The 12,216-nt window shown below is 42.9% G+C and overlaps 1 protein-coding gene across 1 annotated transcript in view; it reads left to right on the forward strand.

The window, feature by feature from the left end:
* Positions 1–12,216, forward strand: part of TANC2 (tetratricopeptide repeat, ankyrin repeat and coiled-coil containing 2) — a 124,549-nt gene that overhangs the window by 52,031 nt on the left and 60,302 nt on the right. Inside the window, exon 6 of the mRNA XM_083877449.1 lies at positions 4,157–4,343. Within this exon, the coding sequence (XP_083733575.1) occupies positions 4,157–4,343 (187 nt within the window). The remainder of the gene's footprint in view (positions 1–4,156; positions 4,344–12,216) is intronic.

Genomic DNA, 12,216 nt, shown 5'->3' on the forward strand with positions numbered 1-12,216 from the left:
GTCCTTTCTGGGGGCTGAATGAACCTTTTCCATCAGCCCCTTCTCCTTCTCTCCATCAGCCCCAGCCATCTCACATTCCTGGGGCTCTCCTCTGACTGCCACCTCCCTCCTCAGCAAACAAATCCTGTCCAAGGTAAAGCTGCTTCTGAATTGCAGCAAATTTTGGGAAAACCTCTCCAGATTTCCATCCAAAACTGAATTTCTTCCTCTACCCCGCTTTCCGGTCATGTTGAAAATCGTGCTGTGAGAGGTTTATGAGATTTTGCAGAGATTAATTCTTCTATTAATCATTGATTAATTTAAATCCGATGGAGACTTTGACCGGTAGTTTGCACTTGAATCTAAAATTAGAACAATCTTCTGGGTTCTAATGTGTTAATTTACATGAGCTGAGCAAAGAAAACATTCTTTGTATCAAAAGCTGCTGCTTGTTATTCCAGCCATGCTTTGCCTTCTCAGGCGAGACAATAATTATTTGCCATCTAAGCTGAAAGAAAGATAAGGAATGGGAGTATTTGCACTGAAACTGCCCAATCTCTACATCTCTACATTGCCTTTTCCCCCTAGTTGCCTTATTTTGAATATATCCAAGGATATATTCTCTGATCCAGATTGTAATAAAATAGTATATTTTCTGTCCTTTTAATTGTGATTTCCCTAATGGGAGATCCCGGATACTGGGGATTAAATCTTTTTTTCTCCCACTTTTTGGGAGATTCTTTGTGACTGTATTGTCTGCCAGAGCAGCACAAAGGACATTGAGGCTCTGGCAGAACAGAGTAATTTTTCAAAGTTCAGTGAAAATGTGACAGATGAAACAGCAGCAATAATAATACAGAATGTTCTGTCAATGGAAATTTATATTTAAAACTCACACAGAGGAACATTTTTCTATATCAATACAAAAATAAAACATGTCAATCAATGCCAAGTGATATACTGTGTTATTTCATAATTTCCACTTGCAAGGAGCTTGTTCTTCAGGAGCTGCATTGATAACACAGCAAATAAAGGAACTTCTATCACTTCTGGCATTTCATGAAACAATAGTTTTATCAGCTGGAGGGAAGATGAGTGTACCATCCTTGCATTGAATTTTAATTTGCTTTTAAAGTGCAATGATTTCTGTGTTTTAAAGTTAGTGGATGTTATTTTGTACTGAGATAAGTTTCAGTGGGGATTCGTTTTAAGTGACAGTTAAAAAAAAAAAAAAAGACACAGAAAAACTCCACCATAAGGAATTTATAATAGTAATAAAGCTTTACATTCTGGAAGATCCCATATGTAAACCGATGGAATTTTTAGATGCTGTTAGTTTGAGATTGGCAAAAATCAGTAGATAGTCCCACTGTGATGGATAGCTCAGTGAAAACATCTGTGTGGCACAAGCCAAAAAGAGCCCCCTGTTAGGTTGTATTATGAATAATATTAAACCTCATCAGTTTTAAAAGGAAGAAAATAATGGAATATTTTCACTGAATATGACACACACGAGTAGTTTTTAATTTGGCCACTACAACGAATGAGCTGGAAATAAATTTTATAAAATTAAAAGCAGATTTTAGAAAATCAGTAGTGTATTTAGACATCTGAAAAACTTGCAGTGTGAGGAGATGGAAAAGGTTCATGGAGAGAGAAAGGACACGACAGGTGATGTAATAAATGTGTGCAACCAGAATTTTCAGAGAGCCAAAATCACCAGAGCAGTCAGCTTGCCTACAGTTCCCAGAAGGCAGTGGGGAAAAAGGAGAGGTACTGGTAAGTGCCTAGAATGTGAAAGAATGGAAAATAACAATACGTGGGATTTACCAGTGGCAGTTTAAATTGGATGGAGACAGGAGAGCATTGCTTTGCTTGTCCCAGGTACTTCAAGAGGAACGACCATGTGTCGGCAGCCACCACGTACACTGTGGGTATTTCAGAATCACTGGATCATCAGGGTTGGAAAAGACCTTCAAGATCATCAAGTCCAACCTTTGACTGAATCCAACCATGTCACTGAACCATATCACAAAGTGCCTGTTGTTTGATTGTTTCCAGGGATGGCGACTCCACCACTGCCTTGGGTAGCCCATTCCGAGGCCTGACCACTCTTGTCAGCAAAGAAATTTTCCCTGTTATCCAACCTGAACCTCCCATCCCAGCCTCAGGCAATTTCCCCTTATCCTATTGCACGTTGCTTGGAAGAAGAGACCGACCCTGATGGATACCACAGGGAGATAATAAATGAACATGGAAACACTCACAGTTCATTTTCTGCTGTTTTGGGATGTCTGTGTTAATACACAAAGAGCTGTGACATTGGCGCTGTGTCCCTGCTTTGCTGATGCACTGATCCATGTTGGGGATATTCTGTAATTAGGCTGAGATCGATTCAGCTCCCTCTGGGATGAGAGCAGAGCTGTGGGGTGGCCAAGGGGCTACCCCTGTCCCCCCCTGCCAGGGATGCTCTGTGCTGCCTCCAGCACCGGGGCAGTTACACTCAGAGTAAGGATTTTCACAAAACCCCACGGGGATGTTTGGACAAAGTTAGGTTTTATCCTGGTAGCTTCATGTGGTAGCTGCTTCCTTGTATAAAACACCATGTTCGGTTTCAAAAAAGTCCTTCCCAGACAGTTTTTAAATTTCAAATACGGAATAGGGAGGAGGGAAAAAAATTACATATCAAGCCTGTTATGCAGTTTGCAGGTATGATGCTTTCTAAGAAGGGGATACAAAGCCACACAATTACATGGGGATGGCTCACACAGAATAAAAGAAATCTCATTTGACCAAATTCCAGATGAGGAATGAACCTCTGCTGTTCCTTAATTGGGACCAGGCTCATGGTACAGTGAGTCAAGTGCTGCTTGCTGAGCCCAGCTTCAGGCAGAGGCAGCAGTGCAGGAGAACTGGCTGTGCACTGCAGTGTCCCCTGGGCCAGGGGAATGTGGAGTCACCTCCCTCTGCAGAGCACTAAAGATGAATTCAAGTGCTGAAACTCACACTTTTTAATGCTTATTTACTGCCCATCCTCGGGGGGCAATGGACTGACCCTCCTGAGGTGTGGCTCTCCAGTGCCCACCCTGTGAGTGGGTGCCTGTTCTGTTGCTCAGTCTTGTGCAAGGAAAGTGTTGAAATTGCCTGTTTATTAAAAAAAAAAATAAATAAAAAATAAAAATGCTCTGAAGTGTGGTGTAAGAGTGATGAAGTTGGTGTGTTGAGTACACAAGAAGCCACCTGTGCCTGCCAGCCCCCTTGGCCCTGGATAGCAGTTTTGTTCCCTGCTCGAGGGTTTGTCTTCAGCAGGGAGAACCTTTTATCAGGGGACTTTCTGTATCCAGTAGCCTGTGGTTAAAACAAGGGCTCTGTCACACATCAAATTGTATTCAGGAATGATTTTGGATTTTTAGTAAATACGTCTCCCTGTATCAGATGGATAAACTCCTCCAGGTTCCTTGGGCACAGTACCCTATAGAGTCTTACCAAAAATCACTTTTAAAACAGCATCTTCTTTGTACTGCTTTATTTTCTATATTATTGAGGGTTTGTTTAAACTTCATCTGGTGGGGAAATCATGCCTGGGCAGAAAAGGGCCATCTGGTATCTGGATAAGGGATCTCTGTTGTTTTCCTGGAATAGAGGAAGCATTTATAGAGCAAAATAAAAATGGCAGCCCCTCAAGGATTCTGAGCAGATGGAAATGGCCCAGAGGTCTTTGTAGGGTTTCCGGGATGTCGTGATTGTAGCTGTAAGTAAAGGTGAGATCACACTGTGTGCTTCCCTCCCCAGTGCTCTCCACTTCAGCAGAGGCACGGGGTTTACCTTTATATGTCACGGTTTTTGCTTATTTGGGCTTTTTTTCTTTGAAGCTTTCAGTTCGATACTAACAAAACAATCAAAACTCCTGATCAAGTATGGAATCAGGCTTTTGATAAATACCACTATTTATGTTTCCCGTGGCTTCTGTTGAACATGGAAGCTGGAATCTCTGAAGCAGGAAGGAGAAAATGAGCCCAGTGTCTGCCACAGGTAGCCTAGCAGATATTTTCATTTCAAACCATACAGCACTTTTCAGCCTGACCAGACAAAGCAAAATCCTCAAGTGTGAGCTATAGAAAGACTTTTCGCCTTTGCAGTGGTGAGTGATGTGTTGCTGCTCTTGCCCGTTTTGCAGAGCTCGGCGGTGACGCAGCGCATCAGCCCCTGCTCCACGCTGACCAGCAGCACGGCCTCGCCGCCCGCCAGCAGCCCCTGCTCCACCCTGCCGCCCGTCAGCACCAGCGTCACGGCCAAGGACTGCACCTATGGGGCCGTCACCAGCCCCACGTCCACGCTGGAGAGCAGAGACAGTGGCATCATTGGTGAGTGCCAGGCCATGCTCCTCTTCTTCCTCCTCCTCCTCTTCCTCGTCACTGCTGCTGGCTGAGCCCTGGTGCGCTGGGCTGGTCTAACAAGGGTTGGTTTATAGTCAGAGAACCCCAGGATGGTTTCAGTTGGAAGGGATCTTAAAGATCATCCCATTCCACCCTCCTGCCATGAGCGGAGACACCTTCCACTCTCCCAGGTCGCTCCAAGTCCAGCCTGGCCTTGGACTGCTGTGGTTTTCCCGGTGTCGCTGGCTCCGGCCAGCCCCGGCACCGCCGCAACTTGGGGGTCTCTGAGTCAGTGAAACAGAGTCACTGCTGAGGCGCAGATGAAATGAGAGACGGGACCCTCCGATGAAACAGCAACTGAGGTTTTATTCCAAGCCCAGGGCCGAGGCTCCAGGATTGAGAGATGGAGAGCAGGAGAGACGGAGAGACCTTGAGCGCCTGAAGGGTTCAGTTTTTAAAGGGGGAAAAAGAACACGTGGGACAGCAGAGCATGGGGACCAATGACAGGAATTCAGGGTACAGAATTTAACTTGTAGGAGGGGGAAACCCTGGCTCCAGCCAATCACCCAGGACTCTTCTTAGAAGCTTCCAGACACTGGGAGAGGTCTCTGGTTGACTGGCAGGAGCAGGTGCCATGTAAACAATAAGATTGACAGGTAACTGCCATTTGGTCTTAATAACAGGAAGAATAAGGGGTAACAAAGCATGAACTATTCAACTTAAACACAGCTGTTTCATGTCCCTTGGGGACCCCAGAGCTGGATGCAGTACTCTTATTTAGATAACATTTATCTGTGTTTGCTATTTAGGGGGATGGTTTTGCATTATTCAGGTTAATACTGCAAGTGGCCAAGGTGATCTGTACCCCTCCATCTTCCATTCCACATAGGTAAAACTACATAGTAAAAAAAATTGGGATGTATGAGGTTGATAAATTTGCATCAATTAGTTTACTTTTGGAACTTGCTTAAATGGTGCAAGAGAAAGCCTTGGGCAGGAGCTGAATTAAATTATCACAAATTCCAGTGAATTTCTGTAGATGCTGTAGCAGGTTTTTCATTTGAGTGATCTGTGGGTTGCAGGTGTAAAGAATCTGGAGAAAATAACATACACAGATTAATTCTGTGCAGTTCAGTAACTGTGCAGGCACAATGGGAAAATATTAATGTTTGTATGACATCAAACAGGATGGTCATCACTTGGGTGTCTTTGCCACGTGTTTTAGGTTGATTATTTCCCCAGCTTCAGAAGATTTTATTTTGCCAACAATTTATGTAGTGTTTAAAAAACAAAAAAAAAAAAAAAGAAAAAAAGGCAGGTTGATAATTTAGGGAGGTTAGTTGCACTAGTGGTTAACATTTTGCTTGACTGATCAGGGAATCTGGGCTTAGTTCAGCTCTCGGATGCCACAGCAACCCTTGCAGCACTTCTGCCTGCGTGATCTTAAAATGCAAATGGGTGAGCTATTCTGAGCTGTGTGCCAAAGTAGGTTAATGAATCCTGGGAAAAGTCACTGCAGGATCCCACCCCCTCGCTTCCATGCTCATCATGTCCCACCATCAGAGCTGCACCTTCTCCCGTGTCCAACCCCAAAGCTGGGCTGGGCTGGAGGGATCACAGTGAGTACAAGTTCATGTTTGATCCGCGTTGGTCCTGCCTCTGCCCAAGCTGTCAGTCAGTTCTAAGAGCTGAGCAAAGGTTGAAAGGATTAAAAAAAAAAAAAACCAAAAAATTACAAGGTCCAGATCTTCAAATTCAGATATTGTTTATTTGGAAAAGCAAAGCAGTGGGAACTGGGGGAGAAGGTGAGCCAAGAGGAGAGGTGGGAGCAAGTCAGCCCTTTCTCCTGGATGCCATGAAATCGTTTCCATGTAAAACAGAATGGCTGGTGAAAATCCTGACCTGACTGTAACCTCTGAATAGCTTCCAGGATTTTTTTTTTGGCTCTCACTATGTAGAAGCAGCCAACTGTTAATGTTCAAAAAATCTGCTACTGGAAAGAAAACTGGTCAAAGAATCATGTGCTGCTCTGGGGGAACTTTGCACCTCACAGCCCCTCCAGTGTGGGCTTTTGGAAGCTTTGCCTGCTGGAATGCAGCAGGATACAGGAAGACCTCCACCAGTCTTAGCAATCCTTTGAAATAACCAGCAAACTTTTCTTGCCACTGTATAAAGCTTATCCAAGTGATGTTCAAGCAGCACTTTATGTCATTAGCAGCAATCTTCTATAAGGAATGGCTGTTTTCCATGTGGCAGCTTCCTGTAGAAGTGTGTTTGTTCATACACCCCAAGTTGAAATGGGGCCACACTTTTTCCCTGTGATGATCTGCACTCTGCTCCCTGCTGAATTGTCAGGGGAATCATCCTGTGCAGGGACACAGGTATGAGGGAAAAGCAGCTTAAAAGGGAAAGCAATGAGCAGCGTAATCCTCTGGCCCCACTGCTGCAGTGAAGTGTACAGGTCTGGTACAGTATGGACCAGATGTCTTGGCTTAGATTTTTGTGGACTTATTTGATGGAAAATAACATATAAAGGAGCTCTATCCCTTCCCGGTAGTCCTTAGCCTGTAGCTTCTTCCAGTTACTCTTTTTTTAAACTATTTTTTTTCCTCTTATTCCTGAGTTTTTATCAAGATGCTGCCTTCTACAGATGTATGTGTTTGTGGGCTAAAAAAAGGTTTGTTAGTAAATTTGCCTGAGTGCCTGCTAAGCAAAATAGATGCTACTAAGCAGAATAGATGCTGCTGACAATGAAACAAGATGGATTTGTTTCCAGCTTTATCTGCTTTGAGAAGGGAACAAAGAGCAGCTCAAAAAGCACATCAAGATAAATTTAACTCAGGTTAAATATTTTTGTGATCTTGCAGTTAAAGCATTTGAATTCTGACATTCTCATCGGTATTATGAAATGTTCTGTTCATAATGAATAACATTTGTGAGAATTACAGATCTTTTTTTTTTTTTGAGTCTCAACAGCTCATTCCCCAAAGAGGAGCGTCCTGAAAAATGTCTCATCTCGGTGACATTTTTTAACAAGATTTCATTCATGTTTATGATAGCGAACTGTTCTTTACAACATTAATTACTTTGTTTCTGCAAGTAATAAGCTGCGGTTTCTAACCTGAAGCTTTGCTGGGCTGTTCTGTCTCGCAGTGTTTGCAGGGAGTTGGGCTCAGGAGGTCTCAGGGAGGGTCTCACTCTGTTGCAAGTGCTGTTTTATCCAGACCATGCATTTCTAGCCTGTGTAGAGCCCTGCAAGGCAAACATCCCATTTGTCATCCCATTCTTTATCCCATTCCTCATCCTGTTTGTCTGCTGGTGCAGCAGGGAATTCAGATCTGGCACAGAATGGATTTAGGGTCAGGTGATGCTACTGTCGAGGTATTTTTCATTTCGTTTTAAGACCTTTTGTGTGCTCACCCTGATTTATAACACCCTCAGGCCTGACACAGAAAAAGTGGCTTTACCTACTTAATCTCTGTCTATTTGTGGGGTTGTTTATATCAATTAAGCCAGTGATCTTAATTTTTTTTTTCCCTCTTATTTGAGACCATTATTGAAATAGAAATTAAACATCCAGGAAATGGTGTGGATTTTGGTCTCAAGCCTTGATCAGGACAGACCTTGGGGGGTTTGGGTCTTTTTTGCATGGAAATGCCATGAAGTCACACACTGGTGGTGTCCAGCAGAGAATAATGTTCTAAAGGTGTGCCAAGGTTGGGGCACAGACTGCCCGAGGCTGCCACATAAATACAGACCACCCTTGGGAACGGTTTGGACTTACACTTTCTGCCTGCCAAATTTTTTTTTCTGTTTGGCAGCTGGAGCGGTCTGGGGTGATGTGGCTATATTTAGGTGTATCCTTCTGTGGCTGAGTTTATGGAGGCTTATGTAGATTAGGGTAAAAAATTTATTTCACTCCTTGCCAACTTTGTATGTGTTAGCTGGGACATCTCTAATGGAATGAGGCAAGTGGTGCTGAAATGAAATGAGGTTAATTCAAGCTGAGTTTGTAGCTTGTTGCAGTGCAGCATATGAAAGCTCATTGCTTTGCTGCAGTTATTTCTTTAAATGAACAAAATCCCTGTTTCTTACTTGAGTCACTATGAATCTTTACATGGAATTAATTTTACGGCTATTGGTCATTGTCACATGGGACCTTGAAAAACTTCTTCTCCCACAGTCACAGTTGGAAGGTGAATGTAAAGGTTGATGTTTTTCACACTTTGTCTCGAGGAGAATTGGTTGGAATGGTAAAAATTCCTTTGCACGTTTGACTAGGGACACTTCAGTTGAAAACCTCCCAGGGCATGGGCCAACTTGCAACTAAATGAGAAGTAATACTTGTGATACAAAAATTATAAATGCACAAAACTGTCTTGAGAAACATCATGCTGTCTGTCCTGACGTGCTGTTTTACGGGGTGGGGCTGCTGCTTTGGTACAGCTCTGTTATTTTCCCAAAGAAATAAAACTATTTCACCCACGTAATTTGCAAAAAAGTTCAAATCAGAACTTCTCTTTCCAAGGGGAACAAGCCACACTGGCAAAAGAAAGTTTGACAGAGGAAACAGAGGAGTAAACCTTGAGTATTCAAAGCAGGGTGGGATTGTGAAGTGATTTCAGCCCTTCTGGAGTGCATTCCCTCCACGTGCCTGCAAAGCTGCTTGAAGCTGGTGCAGGTGGGTGGGTTGGGATCATGGGGACAGAGATTCAGCAAATCCCAGGAAAAAGCTGCAGACAGGATTGTGGACAGGCACCACACTGCCTGCACACTCATCCATGGGGCTTTCCACATGGGGATATCATTCATTCTGTGTTTTCCAGCAGTCAGATGATCTGGGTGCCTCTAATTCTGTCTGTGTCCACGTTAAATAGTGTAAGACTGCGCCAGTGGAGACTGGAGATCCAGCAATGTATCTATAAATATATAGATCTATATGCACACTTGTCTGTATTTATGTCCCTGTGGTATTACTTCAGTGCTATGGAGAACCTCAGCTGTTTGTGCCTGTCAGGTTTCTCCTGTTCTGTGTGTGACTCACAGACTGTCCCATCCTTCTCAATCCCTGCAGTGTCTTCTTTGCTCCCAGCAGCTGCCAGAACACGCTGTGGTTGGTGATCTGATGGAGCAGGGCAAGATTTTTTTTTTCACCAGGGCTGTGCTTTTTTGTCTGGATTAAGCAGTTGAAGAGCCTCAAGGGTTCTCCCATAGCCTCTTGTGTGCCAGTGGGTTCCTGCCCTGGCACCCCCAGCATGTCCCATCTGTGCCCTTTGGAGAATGGGATTGAAAGATTTGCCTCTCTGCAAATGGCTTAAGGCAAAAATTCCTGCTCTTTGATAGATTTGAGTTCATCAGTTTATCTCTTCCCAGTTTGGAGTGTGCTGTCAGTTCAAAGGTTGCGGTTTTTTGAGCTTTTGATTAATGAGGTGTCCTTGTGTTTAAGAACACAGAATTATGGAGTGGTTTATGTTGGAAGAGGCTTTTAAAGACCAGTTAATTCCAGTTGCCTTGCACTGTCTCCAGGTACCACATCCACATGTTTTTTTAGTGTTTCCAGGGATGGTGTCTCCATCGCTGGCCTGGACAGCCAGGACTTCAACATCCTTTCAATGAAGAAATTTTCCTTAATATCCAACCTTCACCTTCCTTGGTTCAACTTGAGGTTGTTTCCTCTCATTCTGTCGGAATGGAATGGAATGGGAAAGAAGGGAATAGGAATGGGATAAGATGGGATGGAATAGACTAGACTAGACTAGACTAGAATATTTCAGTGTGAAGAGACCTACAATGTTCACCTCATCCAACTCCCTGACCATTTCAGAGCTGCCCAAATCTTTGCACTGTCATCGTATTTATCTGCCACCTTGGTGTTCACAGCTTTTTTTTTTTTTCCTCTGAATATCAGTTTGCATCTTAGGTAATGAAAATTTTCTGGAATTATCTTTCTGAACTATGCTTTCTCCAGTTGTCACTGTGAAGGTGTGATGTCTGAGCAGCTGTGGGGGTCACACTGTTGGAGGTGTGTGTGCTCAACGTGTCAGTTCACGTTGCTGACTCACAGCTAACCTGATACTTTTTGCTTTTTAACTAAAATTAAAATTATTTTGGTTTATAATAGCTCCTAGAGGAGATTAAATCCATAGAGCCATCACTTCAGCATTTAGATCATCCAGGGCTGTTCAGCAGGTAAATTAATCCACAGGGAACGATCCTAAATACCTGATTCAATGACGAGTTTGTGCATAAAACAGCTTTAGTGTAAACCAGAGAAAATTATGTTTAAAACGAACACAAATTGTTGATTAGAAAAAGGGGCAGAAGACTTAATAGCTCTTTTTTCTTTTTTTGTTGTTTCACTTAGAGAAAACTTATTTTGACACATGGTTATTTTGTTTTTCCTTGGTTTGATGTGTTGGGAGATGACTGATGTCAGCTGCTGATTTGTTTCTACAAATACTAATTAGACACATACTGAGATGGGCTTTTAAAATTAATGGATTCTAATGGATCAATGGGGTGGTTTTTTTTTTCTGTGAATAGAAAACATGGCATGCCCTTCCCTGCAAACCCAGTTTTTGAAATGGAGTTTTTAATAGAGAATCATTTCAAACATATTTCTTAGACACTATGAGGGAGCAAGAGAAGTGTGTGAACAGCGAAAGTGTGCGAAACTAATTTTCTTATCCTAAATAAGAAAATACGAATAATAAAATAAGAAAAAACAAGAAGATATCCTAAATCATAAACACATTTACCTGACAACAAGCTTATGCATAAATGCCAACAAATAAATACCAGTTCTTAGCAGATGCACGTGTCGATATTAAATTTCAAAACACGTTAGCAAGTAACTAAATTTTGGAACTCTTGATGGGATGCAAAGATACTGAGCCCAACAGTGACCAAGCCATGGAAATAGGGGTGAAGACTGAAGCTGTTGTGGAGTCCATTAGGATGGATAAAGAACAGCTGTGGCTTCTCAATTCCACTCTCCCATGTTGCTCCTGCCCTGTTCCTGGGAGTATCCAAGGCCAGGCTGGGGATGGGTCTTGGAGCAACTTGGGATAGTGGAAGGTGGTCCCTGCCCGTGGCAGGGGGTGGGACGGGATGCTCTGTAAGGTCCCTTCTAACCCAAACCATTGTATTTTTCTCTAACACACTCAGATAAGCTGGTGTGGAGTGTTGGGACCTGGTCTCAGTGACTGAGATTATGACCTTGAATGGATATATTGGGGACTAAAGATGAGAGGAAAGTCAACAGCCCAAAGGGATTTACAGCCAGGGGCTGATACAAATGGGGAGAACTCGGGGATGTTTTGGATCAATTGCGTGTGGTCACTTCCCAGTAGGAAAGTCAATATAGCTGCAATCCTCATCTGATAAAATGAAATACTATAGGGGAAAATGAGTGGATTGCAGTTAAAGCTTAATAAAAAACCTGTCAGTCAAATGGGGAAAGGGGTTCAGTTTCTGAACCAAACTCATCCATGGGAGCTGGTTGTTCAGGCAGGTCAGTGGAGGCTTCTCCGTGTCAGACTTTGCAAACTTTTGCAAACATTTCCTGGAAATGGAAAGGTAGAAACTCTGACGCCAATTGAAAGATGTGAGGAGCCATGGTAATGTTTCCTCCTGAATAATTTCTGTTCTTTCTGGAATGGTGTTTTGAATACAATGCAGCACAGAATTTTTAATATTCTTTGTAATTACAAATGGCTTTTAACAGTATGAGCCAAAACATGAGAGCTTAAATGTTCTTTTAGAAGTCATAAGCATAAACACTATCATTAAACTAAAATCCATAATCTCTGATTTATGTGGATGTGGAAAATATGATGATGATCATTTTTTGGCTCTTGCA

Source organism: Zosterops lateralis, assembly GCF_965231275.1.
Source record: "Zosterops lateralis genome assembly, chromosome: 24".
Lineage (NCBI taxonomy): Eukaryota > Metazoa > Chordata > Aves > Passeriformes > Zosteropidae > Zosterops > Zosterops lateralis.